Source organism: Platichthys flesus, chromosome 13 (genome assembly GCF_949316205.1).
Source record: "Platichthys flesus chromosome 13, fPlaFle2.1, whole genome shotgun sequence".
NCBI classification, from domain to species: domain Eukaryota; kingdom Metazoa; phylum Chordata; class Actinopteri; order Pleuronectiformes; family Pleuronectidae; genus Platichthys; species Platichthys flesus.
This window is the reverse complement of record NC_084957.1, coordinates 18,632,540-18,655,901: the sequence shown is the minus strand read 5'-3', so window position 1 is coordinate 18,655,901 and position 23,362 is coordinate 18,632,540. Positions and strand designations below refer to the sequence as shown.

The window sequence follows — 23,362 nt, the reverse complement described above, 5'->3', positions numbered from 1 at the left end:
ATGAGTGTTGGAAAATTGGATCGTGTACATAAACAAAAATATATTTATCTATACAGTGCTTCAACACATACACCAAACATAGCGGACCTACCTAGAATAATTTAGTTTTTTCTATATTTAAACAAACAAGATTCGGTGAATTGGTTTAGAGCGGGTGACAGAAAGGATGCATACCTGGAGGAGGGTTTAAATAGACACTGTTACAGGTCAGAAGTTTCTTAATGAATTGGAAATATTCCAGGCTGTATTGCATTCTGTTGTGCATGAATTGGACGTTCTGCTTGCGGACACTGCACTCGATGACACCAGGCATCTTGACCTGATTTGGCTTGGTGGAGGAGATGGTGAGCTCTGAGATGTATTTGACAAGCTCGCTGTCCTTGTCCAGTGAGTCCATACGCTCATAGAATAGGATGTAGGCATTCCACCATCGCTTCTGCCTCCGGTAAGACATCCTTTTCATCATGTGATCGAATACCTCGCCCATGTATTCTCCTCCAAAGCACTGATTCTTCATCTCCTCCTCATCGTCCATTTTACACTCAGTCACGTCCCCATCGTCAAACTTATACCAGCGGTTCTTTTCACCATCACCCCCATTCCTTTGGATTATGTAGGAGTAGTAGTGTCCGCCGCTGGCCTGGCCTGAGTGGACCAGCACTCCAACCAGGCGATACTTGGAGCTGCCTGGGGGCGTGGGTTCAGAGGGCTCATTCTGTTGGATCACCTGGTTCTCTGGATTAACATCATCCCCCTCTAATTTGGCCACACCCGCTACCGTGTAAGGCTCCATGTCCAGCTCCCTGGGGAACTCAAAGTAGTCGTTGAACTTGATGGCACACTCCCGCTCCCAGTCGTAGTCAAAGCGCTTCAGCTGGATGGCGAGGACTGGCGGCAGCTTCTTAATCAGCAGGCGTTTAACCGTGTCCACCTGACAAGGAGAGCAAACATTAGATTGCTTTCCTTTTCTCATTTCTTTAAAATCAGCCCTGTTAGAGTCATTAATGTTGCCTCTACTTTTCTGTGGCACATTGACTGGCCACTAGGTGGGTTTTTTCATTCTTACCTTCTTATTACACTTTTCACAGTGGTAGGCGTTGGCTCCCTCCAGCAGGTCCCCTTTAACATACTGCTCCATGGAGTCCAGCAGGTTCTGGTGGTTTCTGATGTCGACGTTGAGTGTTGTGAATGACTCCTCACACTCATACCTGGTAACAGAAACAATTATTCAGAACAAAGAACCCAAAGGACAATAAAAGTTTTTTTTCTGAAAATATGTAATTGTTTTTAGTAACCAAGCACAGAGAAAAGTTCTAAATTCACCTGTGGGGGCATCCCTGACAGATCTTCTGGTCAGCAAAGGACCCTCCCAGCACCTTGCTGAGCATGGCAGGGTGACCCAGAGCTTTCAGAGCTTCATCCAGACTGTCCACCAAAGAGTTGAAAAACTCCAGAGCATCGTGTTGCTCTCTCAAGTTCACTGGCTCACCCCATAACCTAAAAACGATGTAAAATTTTAAAAAATCATCAGCTGCAAAACAAGTAAAAACCAGTGCAAATCAATGTTACAGTGAATCTCTAAATTACCTGAACTGTTTCCAGAATCCCCTAGGGACATAATACTGCAGTCTGGACGCAGCCAGATGGCCAAAGATGACCTGTAGGTGGCGCAGGACCCCAATGTTGTACTCTTTCCTGTCCTCTGACTTACTAGAGGGCTTATCATCAAACTGATGGTGGTAGCTGAAAACCTCATCACGAGGATCCACGTTACTCTGTAGAGACAAAACGCATAAGTGAGACAAATTACCACTTCTCCCAGCATCCACAACAGTTAAGCATTCTCTAGCTACCATGTCATGGTGCTATCAAAACTGGGGAAGGGAATTAAGTTAGATGTTAGGGTAAAATGTCTTCAGTCTATGAAGCAAAATATTATTACTTCAAACTTTTTTTGTAATTATGCCCTCAGCTCCAAGCCCAGCTTACACGGCATAACAGCCTGGAGTTGGCCATTTTGTCAGTCACTGGATGCTGAGAAAGGATGAAAATCTTCATCGGGCAAAAGCTTTAATGGAGCACAAACTCTTTCATTACCTCATTCTCCTGCTTCTCATCCCCTGACATGTCATCGTCCACATCAGTGCCTGTGCCCTCGATGGCCAGGATGCCATTGCGGATGGGAGGGATCATGTACAGCTGCTGAATGACAGAGTTCATGTAACAGGTGGCCCCAGCGTTCTTCAGTCCTACAAAGCCTTTGTTTGGCCGTGGCCCCACCGGAGGCAAGTACTCCCACTCTGTCAATGTTTCACAACCTGTAGAGAGAGGGAATGAAAAAACACTTGAATATACTGGACTGTAAATTTGACAGTGGAATCCAGCTGTAAAACTCGCCCTACCTAAGTAGTACATGTCAGTCAGAGTGTCGACTATCTGTTTGAGGTTGCGTACACAGCCGACCGCCAGTGCTACCAGGAGCTCAAAGCCTGCGTTGATGGAAGCAGGGGTGCTGCACACTGGGATGGCTTGTTCAGTAGGGAATTCCCCGCTTTTCATGTACTGAAGGTAAACATTAGATGCTGGGAAAATGAAGTCATCAATCAGCTCCTAAACAAGAAGAAAATTAGATAATTTAGTCAGACTACGAGAGAGAAAAACAAAGATTTTTATTTTACCTGTTTCATGTACGATCTGTTTATTGTACCTTAATGAGATTCGCTCCTCCCTTCTCACAGCCAATGTAATACTTCTTCTCTGGTGTCTGGAAGGCTAGAAGTTCTTTGGTGACCCCAAGGTGTCCCTCGAGGATCGTCTCCTCCACACCAGTCTCCCCTGTCCTCTTAACCTCATCCTAGAAAAGCAAACATTATGTACCATCAAATCTGCCCACAATCCCAATGAAAGAGAAACTATAGATAAACTTGTTGAGATATTACAAAATATGGGATTAAAATATAATCATGAATATAAGGTTAAATGGGAAGCTTTACCCTTATCCTCTTCAGCCAGTCGATCTCATTGTTGAGCAGCACCTCAGCATTTGGCAGGTTGATGTTACTGTTATAGGCATAGTTCAGCAGATGTCTGAGCAACGTGAAGTAGTCCCCAGCATGTTTGGCTCGCTCCTTGGCTGTACTCTGAACACAGACATAAGAAATTGAATGGAATTAAGATCCTGGTAGAGGGAAGAGACCAGTTATATTATTTAACGACACTTGGCATATAGTAACTAACCCCCAACACAGTAAAGAGGAGGGTGATGAAGAAGAGGAGGGGTCGATGGCCCATACAACACCGAGTTGCCATCAGGAAAAACTGCTCCTGAGCCATCTGACGAACAGATCTGTTAAAGTCAGATAACAACATCAGCATCATTATATTCACTCTAAACTGTAAAAATGCAGATGATGGGGCTGTTCCATCTGTTTCAGTCAGTTGGTGGAAATCATACGGATTTACTTACTTGCTGTGGCAGTGCAGCAGCAGGTCTATGATGAAGGTCTGCCAAGCCTTCTCCTTACTGAGTGTGTCCAGAGCCGTGGGCATGAGGGCAAAACACAGTGTCATCACTTCCAGAGCCTCGCAGCACACCTGCTCATCTTCCCCATCTGGCTCCTTAGCTGCATTTGTCTGATGAGAAACAGGAAAACAAATAACAGTGAGAAAACATATATACAGCATTGGAATTTTTAAACTCCTCGTCTAAGTTCACTGATTTGGTCTTTTCATTGTGCTTTGCGTTTAACATATGACCTTTTGAAGCATTTACCATCCCGCCTACAGAAGCCTGCATATCTATTATGAACTGATGTGCAGTAAGGGCTGTACAACCTTTACTCTAATGTACTCTTATTTTCTATTCAATGATGATAGCTTTTGATATTTAGTAAATATTTGGACTACAATCAAAATAACTCTTATAAAAATTTGCAAAAGAATGTTTACCTTCTCGTATATTTTGCTGATTTCTTCATTGGAGCTGAAGACGAGCTGCACCGTACCACAGCCTGATGCCCACACAATTTTCTGTACTGCTCGGATCACACAAATGTCTGGGATGTACTTTGATGCTTGGAAGAAATTCTGGTGGAAAAAGAAATTATCCCATAAAATCGACTATAACAAACGGCGCCACTGAACTTTGCGTACAACCAGTACATTAGTACTGGTCACAGAGTGTCTATAATAAGGATGATTATTATATCTTGTTTTTGTTACCTCATCAGAAATCTGCTGGGCCAGGCGGATGGCTACATTGCGCAGCATGCATTCTGAAGCAGGGTTGGGGATGTTTTGCAGGGCACTCTGGAGGACCAGGGCCTGGTCATGAGTGGCCTGGTTTATCTGTAAACAATGCAGTTAATAAGTGGGGCGAGAGATGCAGACATGTCAATAGATATGACAGCCACATACAGAGGAACTAGATATACAGGTATGGCTCAATGTGAGTTATGTGTCTGGCCTAACCGGAGAGACAGGAATATTTCCATCAGCATTGGGCTGGCAGGCCTCAGCCACAGCCTTCACATGACCAAAGCCCACAGAGGTCAGGAGGAGCTTGGCAATCTTAAGCGCGTTGAGGTACGCCCCACGCCTCGTCTCCATATCTGCTGCTGGTAGAAAGTTGTTCCTGGTGAGCATGCTCAGCACCAGGGGTAGCCCGCCACTCTTCAAGAAGTTGTACTGGAAGTCACTGGCATCCTCGCCAAGAGTGGCACTGGCAGGCATCAGTAAAGCATACACAACCTGGAACATGACCACATTGTATAAATTGAAACACAAAAGAAAAAACTCCATGATTCCATGTTTTGCTCTTAGTAGCTCCAGCTCAATGTTATGATTGCTACTTGGGACGTGGCATAGTTGCTCAGATCCTAATTATCACACAATGCTACATAAGAATTTCTTAGGCTAGTCAGGTTCAAAATGCAAAAATCGGGTTTTCAGGGCAGATAATAAATCACAGTTTCTGATGCAAAAGTATATCATCACTCACCTCAATGAGGTAGAGCACTTGTGAGGGGGAGGGGCCGAAGAAGCGGGAGTCCAGTGAGGGACTGAGGCTGTTCTCACCAAGTTTGGCGTGGTCCAGACACACAGCTCTCAGATTCTCTACTGTTGTATTATCTGAGGATACAAAAACATGGCACTGAGCTACCATTGCCTGTGTGTACTAGTGAAGGTTTATGTTTCAGTCAAATGAATTGGTTGAAAACAGCAGAGGTACATCTTTACCTGGCGGCATGAGTTTCATGAGAACTCGAGAGCCATCTCTAAGCAGAGGCATTTTGAGGTTGCAGCCCAGGTCAGCCACCTGCCACAGGAAGGAGATGTAGCGCAGATGCAGCGACATAATCTGTAGAATAATAATGTATTAAGTTATATTAATACATTGTAATAGTACTGCTTTTTAATCACTTCAACTCACAATGACAAACCTCATAAATTCAATGTAACATAAAGTGTTTTTATGGATTCAAACACTTACCCCACCCTTCCGTTGACATTGTGGTGATTAATAAATGAGGGAATTTTTCCTTTTTTGGGTGAATTATCCCTTTAATGCCGGGTGTGTACGGGGCCTCATATTAACCATTATCATAGCTGTTTGGAAGTAATGTCAACATATGAAGGTATTACATTATCTGTGCGGTAAACTCACCACACCAGGAAGACAGCCCTCAACCTCAGGGTTGGGCCCATCGCTGAAGTGGTTGCCGTGGTTACCAGGAGAGCCAGTGGATGAGTCAGATGAGCTGTCTGGGCTTGAAGGCATGTTGGCACTCACCTGTGTCAGCTTGGCCGTGATCAGCTATATAAAAAAAAAAAACACATGAGTTAATGTTCATGTAATGTGTGGAGAACCAAAGACACACACAGATCATTTCTGGCTTCAAGATCTGACTTTTAATATGCACAAAATGGTCAGGATTATCATTTGAATCCATTTTGAATTGTGAGTAAATCATTAATTATATTAACATAAAAGAGTACCATAGTACCAAAGCAGACAACATTTTTACCGTTTTGTCCTTCAAGTTGAGTTGTCCAATTAACTTCCTGTCATCCGCCGGATCGACCACCTCGCCACCAATAAAGAGCTCTATCTTGGTATGTGCAGCGTTTGCCTTGATCCGAGTCAGGATGCCACGGCGAACTGAGCCAATTGTGTCATTGGTGTGTGACCAGATATCCAGGTCGTCTACTTGACGACCCTGGTTGGGAAAACGCACGATCAACGTGATATGCTTCCCACGGAAAGCTCTGCAAGAGAAATTAAGAGATTAAGTGAAACAGTAAAATCATTGCACCTTTTTTTTTTATCTAACCGGGTATTGTGAATAAAGCAAGATAGCATGCACACTAAATATGGAAAACCTAGGTATTCATTCATGTTAAATTAATACCTTTAGACAATTTCTGTGTGATGTTTTAGAAACAGTGGGTAATGATTATTTTGCTTATTCTAGTCATTATATAATACAGAGTCATTAAACTGTAAAGTATATATATTGAATTGGACATGTGACAGCTTCAGCAAGGAGTTCAGCAGCAATATGGTTAAAATTTGTTATGATAAATGCAGTAAACTGTGTTTTCTTTATTGAAATTGTACCTGGACATGGGCAGTATAGTCCTTTCCTCGTGGTAGTCACTGTCACACTCATTGATGTACTCTTTGAGCACAGTAAGAACTCGCACCATGCGGATGGCTTCCTGACGGGCACAATTGATGCTGTCTTTGTCTCCGTCCAACACACACAGGGTGTCGTAGGAGGCCTTCAGACGGTCAAAACATGACTGGATGAAATCCTCATGAATTTCAACCTAAAGGGAGGAAACGGGTATAGCAATAAAGACAAACAAATTATTATTACACCAAATTATATTTGAATTAACCTCTCAACATTAAATATTCTCTAGGAAAGGGATGAGAAAAAATGTAATTCTCTATAAGTGAAACAGAAGAGTCATGTACCTGATTAACTTGTAGTTTTGGTCCGAGGTTGGTATAAATCTCTTTCAGAAGGTCTATTGCTCGGCTTGCGATATCATCACTTCCTTGAATCACCACCTGGGAGAGAAACGAATACAAATGTTTTTTCAAGCAGTAAGTATTTTCCAATCTATATTCTCGAAATTCCCCTCTGCTACCAGAGAAATTTTATTCTCAATATTGTCAATAGAATTTATTTGTCAACAAACAAATGGATAGGTATATCCCCTCATCGTTACAGTCGCACCAAACTAAACCCAGACCACTGAATAACTCCTCCTTTGTTGATAATTTAATTCTTAGATCAAGGCTACAATAGTAAAGGTTATTCCAAGCTGAGAGTGTCAGTAGAAAGAGAGATAACAAATTAAGGCTGGGAACAGTAACAAGGACCAACTGGTCATAAAGTGAGAACTTCACCTGACAACTTTCCAACACAGTGTCTGTCTTTCAGTTTCCAAGATTTGAGTGGCTCTTGAGGTAATAAAATGTGGATCCCATCCAGTCTTTAAAATAATTAGTTTTTGGAAAGGAAAGAATATAGGCTCTAAATCTGCCTCCCTCACGAATACACAAAAACTGTTGTTTTGATCAAATCTCCTCACCCTCCAGAGGTAGTCCAAGCCTATTAGTTCCAGGTCATCCATCATGTAGGCCCTGCGCTTTGCTACCAGCTTGCCCTCCCTGCAGTTGACAGCCTTGAAGAACCTCTCAAAGCACTTCATGCCATTCTCCGTCAGCAGAGACGGGTCCAACTGCAGGACGTTGTTCTCAAAGAAGTCCTTATTAATGTCCGGGTCCAGGTCTGGCTCATCACCCATCAGCTTGGAGTACCTATTGGGTGGCAGGAGAGTAACACAGCATTCAGACCAGACATGTCTGCTGATTAACAAAGGTAAGAGATTAAATTTATGCTAAAGGCGAGAAGAGATCAAATCGAACAGTACCATTTGAAGCAGGCCTCACGGTCACAAAGGAACACTGCATTCTCAGCCAGACACTTCCAGATCTGCTTGGCCTGAGGGGCACATAGCCACAACTGGCCATCCTTTAGCAAGAACCTGACAGAAAATTAACAAGAAAGAAAATCAATATTGGCCTGAACATAAAGGAAAAAGGTACTTGTGAAGGTCACAGAGTTGGTTCCAGACTTGTATCATAACTGCTGCTTGGCTGAAGTCACTGGATTCAGTGACTTTGCTTCTCCCTATTTATCCAAAATTGTCCTTAAACATAGCACTTCAACTGGGCAACAAAGTATAGGGATACTGTATGCCTAAATAAAACAAGCTGATTACTCTTAAGAGTTTGTTTTTGAATGGGTAGGATAGTAACTGGGTGGATGTAGTTGCAATACATCAGCAATTTATTATAGCTGATCCGAGCAGTAATTATTTCCCCACATGAACATAAATTGCAGCAATTTAAAAGGCAAGTTTTTACATTAGATTTCTTCTTTTCCCAGTTGTGGAATTAGATTTCAGGAAACTATACACCCTTGTTGATTAGATACATTCAGCGGTGAGATGGTTTAAGTTGTACCTCAGGAAGTTGAGCCGCTCCTGTACTTCCTGGACATGGCTGTAGCGGCTTCCTGGCCTGACAGTCTGAGGGTCAAACTCAGCTTGCTCTTCTGTAAAAGCACATACATGACCAGTCAGACTGCATATAGTCCACACCCCTGATTCAAATGTTGCATGTGTGGGAAATGAAATATCAGACTAATACAAGGAGCCATTTCTGGCTCCAACAAAGTACCTTTGGAGAACTGCCTCATGGTCTCCATGTAGGCTGAGAGATTCTCAGCCACTAGGGTCACCAGAGCGTGGTTGTGCTGCAGCTGGTTGATCAGGTCATGTCGGTAGAACACATGAGGACTTCTCTGGGTTTGACTGAGGAGAGAGTAGCAGGAGCAGTGGTGAATGTAAGGGGGACAAAAACAGACAGGAAGTCAGGAAGCAAAAGACTGAAAAACAAAGTGTGATGAAGCTGACATCAAATACCTTTAGTAATAATTTCTGGTAAAGAAAACTTAAATGACTGATTTCTAATTTGTTTCAGGGACATAAAGAAAGCAGCTCTTGGTGTTTTGCATGTGTGTGTAAATATATATGGGTCATAGAGTAACCAGCAGAAGAAGTCATATCAATAAAGGACATTTCCTGCCTTTCTCCACCATGAAATTATGTTTTGGGATTTTTGGGAACCAAACAATAGGAAAATAACCTCGATTTGATTTTTAACTATCATATTACAAAGAGCCACAAGGGAATCTGAAACATAAAAACAATGTTTTGGATTGCTGATGACAATTTAACGAAAGGAAAAGTAAAGTAAGTCATATTATGAGCCCAGTTGATAAATTAGCAGTGGCTACACAGTGCAACTGCCACTCACATTCGAGACTCATTTCTCATGTCCAAATTCGAAATATACGTTTGAATTAGTGGGTCGAAGGCATGAAATACCCCTGATATTGACTTGCATTGAATGATTTGAGCTGAAAGGAGCTGGCATCAGGAAGAGTGGGGCTCCATCTCAAAGACCTTTCACTTAGTTGTGTAATTGACATGATAAAAGGACCTTACTGTGTATGTACTTTAACTTTTATTCAGTACTGAGAAATTGTTATTTATAAGGGATGTAGCTACGGTTTCTACATTTTATTTGATCTAACCTGAAATGCATGCATGTATGTGTGAATCTTATTAAAAAAAAAATTCACAGTGAATCTCAATGCATTTTCTAAGTGATTGAGTCCACAAGACACTTCTGGAGTCTCAGGGGTAAACTTTGTTAGAGCAGAATCCAATACAGTTGAAGTCAATGGTGAGTACTTCTTCAGATGTAAAAAAAAAGAAAAACCGTAAACTTCCTCCATACTGGTCGTGTGGTATCATCCAAGTGTCTGGAAGCCCCGGCATTAAAATTTGTCTCGAAACAGAGTCGCTGCACCAAGTCTTAGGCCTAAAGTTCCGCTGATATCTTCTGACGAGGTGCATTCAGAGGTCGTCCGAAATGTCTGCTATCTTAGACACTTCTGGTGGAAATTTAGGCTCAAAACACAGTGGAAATGACTTTGTTTCGAGTAAAATTTGAATTGTCAGTGTTAGCAGACACTTGGATAACACCACACGAGCAGGATGGAGGCATGTACGTTTTTTATGATGGTTTACTACGTTTGAAGATAAGTCACTAATGTCTTCAATTATATGGGATCCAGGTGCTACACTGTTTACCCATGAGCTTCCAAAAGTGTTTTGTGGATTCAAACACTTGACCCAACCCCCATCAGCACAGTGGTGAGTAAAAAGTGAGTGAATTTTTATTTCTTGGTGAACTATCCCTTTAGGGAAAAAAGTTTTGTCTCATGCTTGACTAAGTCTCAAATGTTCAAGACATTTAAAAAGGGGCTTGACTGAGGAAGGAGTCATTTGAGATGAAACCCAAGAAAGAATTGCTTAGGCAGATTCATGGCAAAGGTTTTACATTTTGTATAGTGTTCATTATTAACATGTCAAAGAGAAAGTTAGACTTGACGTAACACAGAAATAGGTAGAACCCTGTAATTAGCGCTCAACTTACCCCACTAAGTTCGTTTGTATGTTAATTGGCATTTTCTTTCTGAAAAACAACAGGCATGTGTGCTACATATTTTCTACAGTGACTATAAGGAAAAACACTACTTTAAATCAAAACAATTTTATGATGCACAAAATGATCTCAAATAAATCTGAAACTAGTTTCACATATTTTCAAAGTAATGTTGAAATAAATGATGTATTTACTCAGGCTGTAAACCCTAGTTAAAATGTCTTGTGTTTAAGTATTCAGTAACCTGACAACTTTCAGTCCAGCTGACACAATTTCTCTGATATCTTTTCAAGTTACCATTGGGCTTTTCTTACTCTGGTGAAAAATCTGCTGTGAAATTACCTCAGAATAAAAGCTTGATAACTTCTTATATTCATTGAATTATTACTTAAGGCTAGCTACCTGTCGAGAAAAATAACTACTCTGATGTATAGGATCGAAGCTGAGTCCATCAACATACTCCAGCACCTTCTTTCAACTGTTTACAACGTTGTTTACTTTGTTTCAAAGCAAACAATGTATCTGCACCTTTCAGCTCCTTTCAATGTACTCAAATGAAATATGTACGTCCCTTGGGCCAAACAATCATAGCTAAAAAAACATTTCTTGTGGGTTACAATCTGTAATGTTTGGTTTAAGAGGTCTCATGACTACACTTAATGGGAGATTCTGTAAGAGTGTACCAAAACAAGTAAGTCTAGTAGTTAAGAGAAAAGTTTAATTCAGTGAGAGAAAATGTAGTAAATGTTTAGTGTGCTGCTCGGCCCTGTGGTTAGCACTGATGGTTAATTGTTTACTGTGAAAATTGGCTGATCTGTTGAGGACACTTAACTTCTCACATAACCTACTGTGCTGGACATAAAAACATAAAAAGTTGGCATGCCTCAGCCGCAAGTGTCATAAATGCAAGAAATGTCAGAAAGTTAAAACATGAGTGTCTTTATCATGGGTTTTCATGCATTATGTACAAAATAAATACAAAGAATTCTGAGTAAACACTTTGATCAAAAAAATTATGATAAAATAAATGCTTCATACTTGCCAACATGTGATAAACGTCCTGTATGTTTCTGCAGTATAAAATTGATTTCTATCATGAGCTTACCTAAGGTTTTGAGGAGCTTCACCAAAGAGGCTACAGATTTCTCTGATTTGCTTCAGGGCAGGGATCACCCATTTATCGTTGGTCCGTAGTTCCTCTATGAAGCGATCTATCCATTGGATTTTCTGTGTGTCTCTGTCCTGTAAGTGAAAATCAGTAATTGGAGTTCAATAAGCTCTCTGTTATTTTACATGCTTTTAAAAACACATTCACCAACATCACCCCCACATGTACCTGTGAGCAACTGTAATCCAATATCTTGATGTGAGCACTAAGAGCCTGGTCCATGATGTCTACAGGCACATCATCGCTGTGTGCCAGGTTCCACAGCAGGTTGAGGACCTTGTGGGCCATCACACCATCCTTATCATCCTCAGCCAAGCGCCGGATAAGTTCCAGCAGCTTTTCACGCTGCTTCTTGCTGGCATTGGTCCAGCTTGCCTGCACAAGACCAAGAGCCAAGTCCAAAAGTTAAAATAGAGGCTACAGCCGAATGCTGTCGTGATGTAAGAATTAAACTGCAATGTACTTAAACCAGAGTTCAGACAATCAGTGCACTGTGTACAAAAAGTCTTTATAATCTGTGACTGATAACAGCAACTCTTACTCACCTTGAAACAGTCAAAGAGGTGATCGAGCTGCTCAGGTGAGAAGTCCCATGCCAGCTTGGCCAGGAGGTCATGGACATTCTTCACAATAGCCTCATGCTTACCAGCCTGCAGATGCACAGACAACAACCACCATGCTGTGTTAATGAAATAGATCTAATATAAACACAACATTTCAGCCACGCAGGGTTAAGCTGTAGTTGCAATGTTGACAAATAGTGATTAGCAGAAGAAGTTGTGTTCGAAATTTACAATATGCAGTGTGTTTCAGTTACAAGAAATTCAACCATTTCCCATTAAATTTAATGTTCTCCTGCAAATCCCACTTTTTTTATGTGTATTCTATTCTATTTGAGGCTTTATCAAATTTAGCCTGTTTACAATTTAACATTAAATAAATACATGTATCAGGAAAAACAAGCATTTGCCTCTGTCAGGTCATTAAAATGTTACATATAAAATCTTACAACATTCTGAACGTTTGTCCTCAGTTCATTTTTAATGGGCATTTCCTACTTTATAGGCCGATCAATTGATCATTAGAATAACACTAAAACTGTTCACCCAATTACCTGTGCAGCCCAGATATTATCCAGATCCTGCATTGTAAGAGCTTTCTCTTTGATAACGAAGCGAAGGATCTTCTCCAGTTTCTCGACATACTGCGGCTGGTGCAAACTGTCCCTGAGCACAATGGACAGGATGTGGTTCTGCTGGATCCACTCCTGATGTAGAGTGAAGCGACATAAAGGAGAAATGGATTTTTAGGGAAAAATTGGTTGTTAAGATGCAATACAATAGTAAAGAGCTGTGGTGAGTTTACCGCCATGCGCTCTGCAGTCAGCCATTCCTCCTCCTCAGGGTTATGCCGATGAGTGTAGTAGGACACACTGGAGATCACCTTGTTAACTTCATTTAGTGCATTCATTTTGCCATTAAAAGAAGAAATTTGCAATAACCTGGTGATAAATGAGAGTTTGATAAAGTCAGAATAATAACTGTACATCAATTTGATGGAAAACCTTGATCAGATGAAAAGAATTTAGATGACTTTACTTACCTAAGAATCATTTTTAACCTAAAAATCTCTAAATTCTTAACGGTCTCCTCCTGCCCCGGTACACGAGAAGCCAGATTCTTCAGAGACTTGATTATCATGGACAGTGCGTCGTTTTTGGCTTCATTCTTTGCCTCTTTCTTCAGCTCCTCATCTGTGAGATTCTCTAGAAACTGAGGAACCATCTCAATGACTGGAAGGAAGTACTTCTTTACCGTGTGCAATGTGAGGAACTCATAACACTGGCCGAAAGGCCTGTAATGAAAAGAAGACAAAATCAGTTAACGAAAACTTGTAACGTGACCACTACACAAAAGCCAATCATTTTCATTCTCACTTGATAAGTGCAGCGATGATCTGGACGTTCAGTGCTTGGCCGCTCATGAAGCGATCGTGCAACATTTGAAACCCGTTTAACGTGCCAAATTTGTTTATTAGGTCCACTAACCATCCCTGTGAATAGGAAACAAGAGAGAAAAGGATTAGTTTTAAATAAGTAAAATAAATGATCAAGTCCCTCCCCCTAAAATGAGTCCATTCTGAGAATGAGAGTCCAGGCTTTTCGGAATAGATTGTTTTTTTTAAAAAGGGGACATTTTAAAAGGCCTGTTTTTTAGCTAATCAATGATGTAAAGTTTATAAAGTAGTTGCGTTGTAGTTACATGTTTAAGAGTGACTGGTTGGATGTCAAACTTATTAATAAAAAATAAAAGACACTCAGGTAAAATCTGCCCTAACACAGTGAGGCCCTATTTAGTCCTGGGCCCCCTGCCAGCAGAGGCAGACAGTGAGCAGTACTGCAGTACAGTTCATACTGACCCCATGCCCACGCTACATTCATCACTCTTTCACTGTAAAATTCCTAGTCTCTTGAGTATTCACCTCATTTATACAATATGCATGCATATTATAGACTTTTAGTTATTTTTTATCTTCTCACTTTTACACACAAGGACTGTCTTCATCTCTCAGGGCCCCAGAGGCTAAACTAAAATACTTCTCTACGGATTTAGCTAACAAGGAAGAGAGACTGGCTAACTGTCATTCAGATTAGGGAAACTGCTGTCGACACGCTGTCAATCCTCCTTTGACACACCGAAGAAGTGGGTATTTATCTCAAATTAATCAAGTAATAACGTGCACAATCTAGACTGTTAAGAGTGTATTTCAAACAATGGGATCATAATTTGTAAGACGAGGAGTTATGAGATACATTTTGGAGAGAAAAGTTCAGGAGTCAAAGTTCCATTCCTATCTTTGGGCATTTATCACAGTGATTCACCTTGGGAGATCGTGGGTCTGGTGGTCGGGCAAAGAGCTCGTCGTCAGCCAGCTGTGCTCCAGCGGGGACCGTCTCAGAGGGCCGTGTGCCATTATAGATGTGGAACTTGCAGTGAGGGTTGGCGGCCATGGCCAGAAGCTCTAGTAGAGGGAACCAGTCCTGAGAGAGCTTGGCCACACACAACTCCACCAATCGGTGTGTGTTATTGATAATACACCTCTGTAGCGGAAGATTTTTAGGTGGGAGAAAATGCACATATTGACTATTAGACAGAGAGAACCCCAAGGCTGGCAGGAAAATCTCCTTGCTGATGAAAACAACTTCGCAGTTTGATCTAATGACACATATGTTTTACACACAAGAAGAATTGCAATTAGGGATGTCATGATATCTACGATAATGGATGCTATAGAAGGAAAAATACACTATATAGCAAAAAAATATATAGTTTGGCGGAAAAATAAAGCAGAAGCTAAAGTATTTCCTGTCCTTATTATCTGTCAATATAGGTGAAGTAAACTCTCGGCTACATTTATAATGGGGGAAAGGGAGAGACAGAGAGACAAAAAAATGTGACTCGCGGGAGATTTCACAATTAGGCTCACACACAAATGATGTGACTCATGAGAGACATCCTGATTTTTGCAATTGTTTTGTACAGCTCATGTAGCAGCTCCTCTTGCCAATTAAAAAGATTGGCAGGACAATTATTTCTTCTTAAGATTCAAACAAATTGAAGAACAATAAGTTTGCCAAATAAAATCCTTTTTTTACTATATTTTTGGGGCGATATAATGCATAATTTTGTTAGTTAAACGCTTGATGTTTATAACGTACACGGTACCTGGGAAAATTAGATTCTTTATTATTCATGGTTCTGCCCTGCAGTTAAGCAGGTCTTGACAGAGACGCTGATACAGACTAGAACTCCTAAAATAGATTACCTGTCAAGTCTTATTTTGGTGCCTTAATTAACATCTGAAATCTTGGTGACATGTCAATAATACTTACTATTGAATATTCTAAATAGCACATTTTAACATTCAGAATAAAAGGTCATAGTTCAGATTGTTGATCATGATTGTTTGTTAAAACGTGTGTAATATTTGTGTAATATTTTTGGAAAGATCACCTACGCTTCAATTTACGATTTCCAGGGAAATTAATTTAAGTCTCTACCCAGTAACATTACAACTTAAATCAGCTGCTCCTCCTGTACGCCTCGAAGTAACCAGAAATGTGTAATCAATATGGGACCGGGTCATCGTCAAAAACCAGAGGGTCTTTTTCTTCCTTAACATTTGAGTCATTGATGAGAATAAATCAGATGACCTATGGTAAAGTAACAACCCTGTACAATGTACTAAAATAAAATTTGATAAAAACCTAATCATCATGATTTAAAGTGAAGGTGACAGGAGAAAAATCTGTATTTTGCTCTTTAACTTCCTTGTCTGTCTCACTGGTTTATCATGAAAAGGTTCCAGAGATCAATATCACTAATACAGCAGAAAAGACCAGCCTCAGCGACTTCTTACAAAAAACATAATTGATCACGGCTGCCTTTGCCTGTTTCTCTCAACTCCACATAACCTAAGCAGAAAACTCAATTCATAGGCAAGACCCCAATCTGAACAATATGCATCCAATAGGAAATAACATGTTAAATTACAACATTCTGACATTCTGCCAATGCCATCACACAAAAATATAGATTTATGTTGACCATTACAACTTTGATCGCTTGCATAATAACCCGTATTGAGTCGTAGTTGTGCTCTGTTGGAACAGAAATCAGGCCAAATTCGAAAGATTGTTATCCGTTTTCAGTCTTACCTCCAAAATAGAGATTGTGTGGGTTACATATGCAAAACATATCCATCTTATCTGTTGATGTAAGCTTCGTCAAAAGCCCATTAGGGTGGACCGTTAGAATGGATGCCATGGCTTAAAGAAACTTTTGTGTCATTGACCAAAATACAGAGCAAAAATGAGGACTCACATGAATCTCAAATTTCCAGCCACTGACTGCCTCGTCTGTCAGGATCTTTGTGAAAGAGATGGTCAGACCATCTCGGAAAAACCTCTGACATGCCTCACACTTCACATCCAGTCCTGCAAGGAAAGACATCCCTCATTTAGCATTCTTATAAAATCAGTAAAACATTCAGCCTGAAGAAATACGCCAAAACGCAAACATACACTTTACAAATCCAAAAGATAATGAAATTGTCAATTAAGATGTATCCCATCTAGATGCAGATGTCACCCATGTATGTGGGCCAAGGAGTCTGCTAAAAGATTCAATTCATTAACTTACAGTTGGAATGTGGCCTGAGATGAATACACGTTGTGACTGACAACAGTTTCTCCAGTGGCTGTTTGTCTTTTCAGGAAGTCAGAGTACCCTTTCCTTTGTAGAATGTCACAAGACCCAGTGTAGATAATAACCCTCATATTACATGGATGCGTAGAGAGAAAACTTGCAAAAGCCCTAGAGCTCTGTGACAGCTGCGTCAGCCATAGTTAGATTTTCAGTCTTTGCCATTCTTATATGCTTGATTATACGGGCAGCAGTACGACTAGTGCCCGGTTAATCAGTAGTAGCGTTAGCAATATTTCAGCTGTACCTCAGTCTAGGGTCTGTGGGCCATGTCTATATTAGTTCTGGTCATGTGCAGTAAGAAGTGTCATCAGGCAAGGCAGTTTTTTATGCTAAACAAGGCTAGCAACCAAGTCTTTGGTAAGGCTGTGAAAACAGTTGTGTACGAGAAGTAAATGTTTTTTGTCAAAACAAATCACGACGCAATTTTAAGACTAAATAAGCAAAAACTAAAAAAAAGATTTTTAATATCATTCATAAAGGTTTAAGTGGATAAATGACCTTGGTAGGAACTGTGTTCCTGTGATATTATATGGGGGGGGCTTTTTGATCGGTGATTATCAAAAATAATTGATGAGCCCTATTCAACACTTTTAAATAAATTCATGATGATTGCCAAGGACCCGATGGCATTAAAAAGCAATGCCTGTACTAGAAGACTGACGGAAAACATCTCAGACACGACAGATCATTCAGCACAGTCCTACCTTTTTTACTCAGGTCTATAGCAGCTTCCAAGAGGACTTCCAACTCTCCTTTTGGCAAAACTGGAACAACCCAACGAGGCCTGAAAGAAAAAATTTAAAGAATTTAAAGAAATGGCAACAATTATAAAAATAATAAAAGCGATACACCCCTCAAACTCTTCTCACATTGATAACAAGATTAAGAGAAGAAAACACCTTTGGAAAGAAATTATTTCAAAGACAGGTGTGTTTATTGGTTCCAAATAGGAATGAAAATTAGGCATTGACCTGGCCTACATGTGTTTTGGGAGGAGTAGCCTGCCCCATAATGTAGGTTAATTAGTAAGTATTGCGATTCATTGCTCACAGTTAGTAATAGCCATGGAAATGTTTTGAGCTGACAACTATACTGCTGAGAAACCTGGATCACAGAAATAATACTAATAACATTTGTGGGGAAACTGCTGTTTTTCACATTTGTTATCCTATTTATTCACCCATGAAATGAGTTTATCATCCAAACTGGGAATGACCTCGGACTCAAAAGATTTTACATCTTAAAAAGGAACCAGAACATCTCTAAATCCTTTAACATCTTGACCTACAATAACAACTTTTGTCAAAATGATTCCTGAACTCTACAATCAATGGACAATTTGACAAACTTTGAGTTCACAAAAACAGCAATTGGCCTCCATAATAAGAAACTGAAATACGCAAATTTCAAAATGAACCAACATTTTTATTATATTCCTCATAATAACATAAGCTCTGCAACTTATAGTTTTGTGCCAGTCAACAGTTTGCAGCTTTGCCCCACCTCTGCAGCACCAGGTAAAATCCCACAACATGGAAATTAGGGTTGAAACAACTTATTGATTTAATCGATTAGAATTGATAATAAAAAAGCTGGCAACTAATTTAGTCATCGATTACTCTGGTCTGTTATAATGCAAGGCACACAATGTGACAGCGTCTCCATCACTTGACCTAGTCATGTCCTCTGTGGAGTCAATGTTTGAAAATGGCGGAGACAAACATCGCTAAGAACGCAGAGACAAGTCGTCAAAAATGTGTGAAGACATTAATGCATTAAAGCCACCAGAGACTGTTTGCTGCAAACTGTGCTAAGGTGATTTCACATGGATCAGCGGGAAAAAACATTACCGTGGCATGAACCTAAAGAGAAAATATGTTGGAGCCATTATGCTTCTCCATTTCCCGGTTTACAGGATCAACTTAAGGTTCACACCATAACGATGTTGTGCTGCTGTGGGGATGGGAAATCAACTTTACACAAGTATTCTTTGATGTTTTAAAGTAACATTTTCACACACTTTTAAAGACTTGTCTCTTCCTGACTCAACAGACGAGAAAGAGGCAAAGAGAGACAGAAACAGGGGTCGAGAGACCTACATGCTGAATGAAGAGAGGGAGCACTGAAAACGAACACAAACAGGAAAACAAAAACCTTATTTTCTAAAGCGCAAAAAAAAAAACATTCTACCGTGTTGCAACCTGAATACTGCATTCCAATTTGGCGAACAAATTTATCGGTTGGCATTTGACATTCTCTGCTTACAAATGTGAATGTGTGATGCCAACATAATTAATTTGGTTTAGCATGCGGGTAAAATACCTGTTGATCATATCATCCAGCTTTGCTAGGTCAGTGTGAGGGAAAGCAGGCTCCTCCTCTTCCAGCTGTGGGGGCCCATCCTCCTGACCCTGCTCATCTGGTGGGCTCACTGGAGAGTTCTCATTAGATGAGTTAGGAGATGACGTCTACAAGGAAAAAGACAAATTCTAATAAAATATATTGATCACTGTGGATGTATCATATAAACAAAATCTGAAAAATACTTTTTCAAAACAAGTCCCAAGAAAATAACTTTAAAAAAACTATTCTATGAAGCAAACTTCACATAAAAATCATAAGATTCTTTTGTGCATCTCAAGCTTTTGTGAATCCTGTGCTCAGTGCATTGTTGTAACTAACATTAAACAATTAAACATATGAACAATGTGAAGTAATAAGTAGATATTTACTGATTGCTTTGATAGCAATATTCTTTAATCAATTCATAAATAAACAAGAGTTTATGGAGCAGCTAGAGGCCCCACTTAAGCTTAAATGCTCATTATACAGACTCAATACAATCCAGTTTGCTGTTAGTTTAATATGCATGCTCCACTGGTCATTTGTTATCAAGATTGTGTGATGGTACATTTTACTGGAGCATAGAGAGGCATTTTCATCATGGGTGTACCAAGAGCAAATAAACAAAAGGATCATATAGTGTTAGCTTTATGTATCTGATACCGATCCACCATTGTAAAACCGCCTGAATGGGCTAGATCTCAATGCATTAGACAGACTATTTAAATCCCTGAAAGATACAATATATTAAAAAAAAAAAAAAAAAACGTTTTAATGCAGTTGTATAAACTTCTTTCCATAGACATATGCCAGTGAAAAGGCAAGGCTCCCTTTTGTATGGGTGTAGAGTTTAAATTGTTCTAGTAGATAACTGAACATGCTTGCAGGTATAAAGAAGCAGGTGTGTCTCTCCAGACAGGCACATAAACAAATCCATTTATATTCTCATCTCTTACGGCTGGATATACAGAACAAAAAGTATAAAGAATAAATGTGTTAGTATGTGGGTGTATCTCTGTTACAACTGTCAAATAGAAGATTTGGATGCAAAAGCGTCCGAGAAACACACAAGCTGCATTTATGAATGTGTATTTTAGGACTGATGTGACCAATCCTTTCATTATTGCTGTCCTCATCTTGAACATCAGTGGTAGTGGGAGAGTAAAATAAGGATACACATAGTGAAAAGAGATGCACAACGGAGAAATATGAAATGTGGGGGTGTGTGGTGAAGACTCCTTCTGCTTGGCTGACCTACATAGGCAGCTTGCCTCTCACGTCTTACCACGGCTCATCTCTAACCAACACAGGCCTGCAAATGCACATGCACAAAGACACACACATATCCTTTATCCATCACTCAAGAGGCTCTGTTCATTGATGCCTCTCCTTCACTCTCTTACTCCCCCTTTTCCGCTCCCTCCTGCCCTCCCTTTGGGCACCTGTGAGCAGTTAGGTACGAGCAATAGATCTGTTAAATAACTGCGCTGCAGTCTCTGAACTGCCAGTGATTGTTTGATAAAATAATATTATATTAAATAATATCGAGTCATATACGAAGTGTAATGCACGGCTATTTCAAACAAATACAAGAGGACAGATTTAGATGAAAGCAATAAGAAGTTCACAGCATTTCAAAGAAGAGGCCAAGAAAACTATGGCTGCATTTTGAGTTTGAGCTCGGAAGAGGATGCAGACCTGGTTCTGTGGCAGTGGGGGTTGGCTTTGAGCATCAGGTGCCTGGCCCTGGCCCTGGCCCTGACTGTCATTGCCCCCCACCGGAGAGCCACGAGTGGTGGCCGTCATGCTCGCCACAGGGCAGATCTTGGCAATCTTGGCCTCTTAGGGAGCGCTGGCCAGGAGGGAAATCACAGCCACCTCAGCTGTAGAGCAGAGGGAAGAGAGCCCGAACACACGAGAGAGGGACACAAGCACCTGGAGATCTGGATGTGCCGCTGAGACCATTGCATAACCTGGAGATGGGAAAGGGAAAAAGGTCAGATTTGATCCAATGGCATATAAATGCAAAATAGGTTAACAGATGGTTATGATCTTGTATGGCAGATTTTACATTTAAATCAACTCATACTGACTTGGACTGATCCTGTTACTTAGGTACCTAACTAAAATTATGTAGTGTTACAAATTAGGATGTTGCAACCAGGCTTTGAAGTGGCTGATATGGATCACTGATTTCATTGCAATTGTATTCAGAATATCCAGTACCAATCAAACCTTTATTTCCTGCCTCATTACATCTTAATTACACCAAAATCAGCAACGGCAACACAATTACATTCTATATAGGTCTCCCACAACTGCATGCTTTAGTAAATTACCTTAGAGAAGGATCAAATGGCAAATTGTATTAGTAAAGCATCTTTCACAAATGTAGTGTAACCATGAACATTTCTAAACATGATATAAACGAGCTTTATGAGTGAGCACAAACGTCCGAATCAGTTGGACTGGAAATTAAAACTGACTTGACTAAAGCGCCCTTGTGAAAAGTCTGCATAAAGTCAGACTGAACCAGCGTGAAGAGAATAGGTATATATCCGGAGTATTCACAGAGCTGTATGAGTAGGCATTTTTGTGACATTTCTAGGCTCCCCCCTGCACACTTTACCCTGACCCCTTGTCTAAACTAAACAGTAACACAGATCTCACACAGACAATCTTTAGTTCTGTGCTGCATGTGTTAAAGGGCAACACTGGACATTGTCCAAAGTTCAAATGTGACAACAGCTTAACAGACATTTCTGCATCTCTTTCAGAGACAAAGTACATTAAACGACCTGGGGTCAAGACTGCAGCAGCTGGTGGCAATACCAGTCTCTCTCTACAATAACCAAGCGGCTCTAAACTTGTTGCATCCTTTGTCACAAATACATGTTGTCACAGCCAATGCAATTCTGGATAAGGTGCTTCAAGGCAGCACAATATCATCACTATTTTGTTTTCATTTTTTAAGGCTGTCATTATGTTGCTTCATGCTAACAGACCCACAACAGTAATACAGCATTATGTACCAGTACCCACATGAAACTGCCAACCTGAATTAATCTTAAATCCCACCACATCCAGTGCATGCTGTATAAGTTATGTGAAGTGAAAACACTGCTTTCCATTTATTTGTTGAATTTTTTCAGATAAGTATATTAGTTTAGTTATTAATAATGCACATCATTTGATTCTAACTAGCACACGATTCACTGATATATCTCTATTGATGGACTGAGCTAATTCATCACCATTATAATAATAATAATTACCAGCATTATAACAGGACACCTTGAATCAGTTATCTATTGTCAAGCCAGTTATATTTATATTGCTCAATGTGACAAATCTGCCTCATTGGCCCTATGATCTAATTGAATAACTTAGTCTTCACAGATTATGTTTATCAGACCCCGGATATTGTTTTTTTTGTTTTGGCCATAACTTTTATTGTTGACTATAAAATTGTGCTTGCCTAAGTAACTGCTGAGATCTGGAAAATGATGACCAGTTTTCTACCAGTGTTAAATTAATAAGATGAATTCCTCACCGTGTGAAAGAAAATGGGATCATACTTTTATGTGTAAGGCAACACTAGGCTTGATTTAAACATTGTTTGCGTTAACATGGAATATGCTTGGCCTTGTTATCAAAGACACCAATCAAAGCAGATTGAGTCAGGATAGGACCAAGGTAGGTAATTGGATTGATGCAACCCTATCCAGAACAAGTGGTCAAATTATCAGACTTTTAAAAGCAAAACTGCAGCAGTTTTGCCAGATTATCTAAACCACTTTATGTGATGTAATATTCCCCAATGGCACAGGAAAACTGGGTGTACATCCATGACCATGCTTAGTAATGCAGACCAAAGTTAACCCTCGCTGTGAAGGATGTCTGTCACAGGAGATTTAATTATTGTTGTTTGTATTTCAATTTCTAGGCTATAAACGTCTAAATCTGTCAGCCAACGTTTGCCTCTCAAAG

The 23,362-nt window shown here is 40.2% G+C and overlaps 1 protein-coding gene across 5 annotated transcripts in view; it reads right to left on the bottom strand.

Annotated features, from left to right (window-relative positions):
• Positions 1-23,362, bottom strand: part of usp9 (ubiquitin specific peptidase 9) — a 35,522-nt gene that overhangs the window by 9,082 nt on the left and 3,078 nt on the right. For 3 of the 5 annotated variants that reach the window (XM_062403345.1, XM_062403344.1, XM_062403346.1), the window contains 36 exons: positions 21,071-21,345; positions 19,352-19,497; positions 17,734-17,813; positions 16,646-16,758; positions 14,644-14,862; positions 13,699-13,814; positions 13,365-13,616; positions 13,128-13,263; positions 12,877-13,029; positions 12,308-12,412; positions 11,931-12,137; positions 11,700-11,836; positions 10,586-10,624; positions 8,759-8,892; positions 8,543-8,633; positions 7,948-8,061; positions 7,606-7,834; positions 6,983-7,078; positions 6,620-6,831; positions 6,027-6,267; positions 5,666-5,815; positions 5,239-5,359; positions 5,000-5,130; positions 4,471-4,749; positions 4,222-4,347; positions 3,949-4,086; positions 3,467-3,633; positions 3,238-3,346; positions 2,994-3,140; positions 2,708-2,854; positions 2,403-2,610; positions 2,098-2,318; positions 1,588-1,775; positions 1,324-1,497; positions 1,067-1,208; positions 175-931 (listed from right to left, as the gene is read on the bottom strand). In XM_062403345.1, the coding sequence (XP_062259329.1) occupies positions 175-931; positions 1,067-1,208; positions 1,324-1,497; positions 1,588-1,775; positions 2,098-2,318; positions 2,403-2,610; positions 2,708-2,854; positions 2,994-3,140; positions 3,238-3,346; positions 3,467-3,633; positions 3,949-4,086; positions 4,222-4,347; positions 4,471-4,749; positions 5,000-5,130; positions 5,239-5,359; positions 5,666-5,815; positions 6,027-6,267; positions 6,620-6,831; positions 6,983-7,078; positions 7,606-7,834; positions 7,948-8,061; positions 8,543-8,633; positions 8,759-8,892; positions 10,586-10,624; positions 11,700-11,836; positions 11,931-12,137; positions 12,308-12,412; positions 12,877-13,029; positions 13,128-13,263; positions 13,365-13,616; positions 13,699-13,814; positions 14,644-14,862; positions 16,646-16,758; positions 17,734-17,813; positions 19,352-19,497; positions 21,071-21,178 (6,133 nt within the window). In that variant the 5' untranslated portion in view covers positions 21,179-21,345. The remainder of the gene's footprint in view (positions 1-174; positions 932-1,066; positions 1,209-1,323; positions 1,498-1,587; positions 1,776-2,097; positions 2,319-2,402; positions 2,611-2,707; positions 2,855-2,993; positions 3,141-3,237; positions 3,347-3,466; positions 3,634-3,948; positions 4,087-4,221; positions 4,348-4,470; positions 4,750-4,999; positions 5,131-5,238; positions 5,360-5,665; positions 5,816-6,026; positions 6,268-6,619; positions 6,832-6,982; positions 7,079-7,605; positions 7,835-7,947; positions 8,062-8,542; positions 8,634-8,758; positions 8,893-10,585; positions 10,625-11,699; positions 11,837-11,930; positions 12,138-12,307; positions 12,413-12,876; positions 13,030-13,127; positions 13,264-13,364; positions 13,617-13,698; positions 13,815-14,643; positions 14,863-16,645; positions 16,759-17,733; positions 17,814-19,351; positions 19,498-21,070; positions 21,346-23,362) is intronic. The other 2 variants (XM_062403347.1, XM_062403348.1) reach the window with 1 other exon arrangement.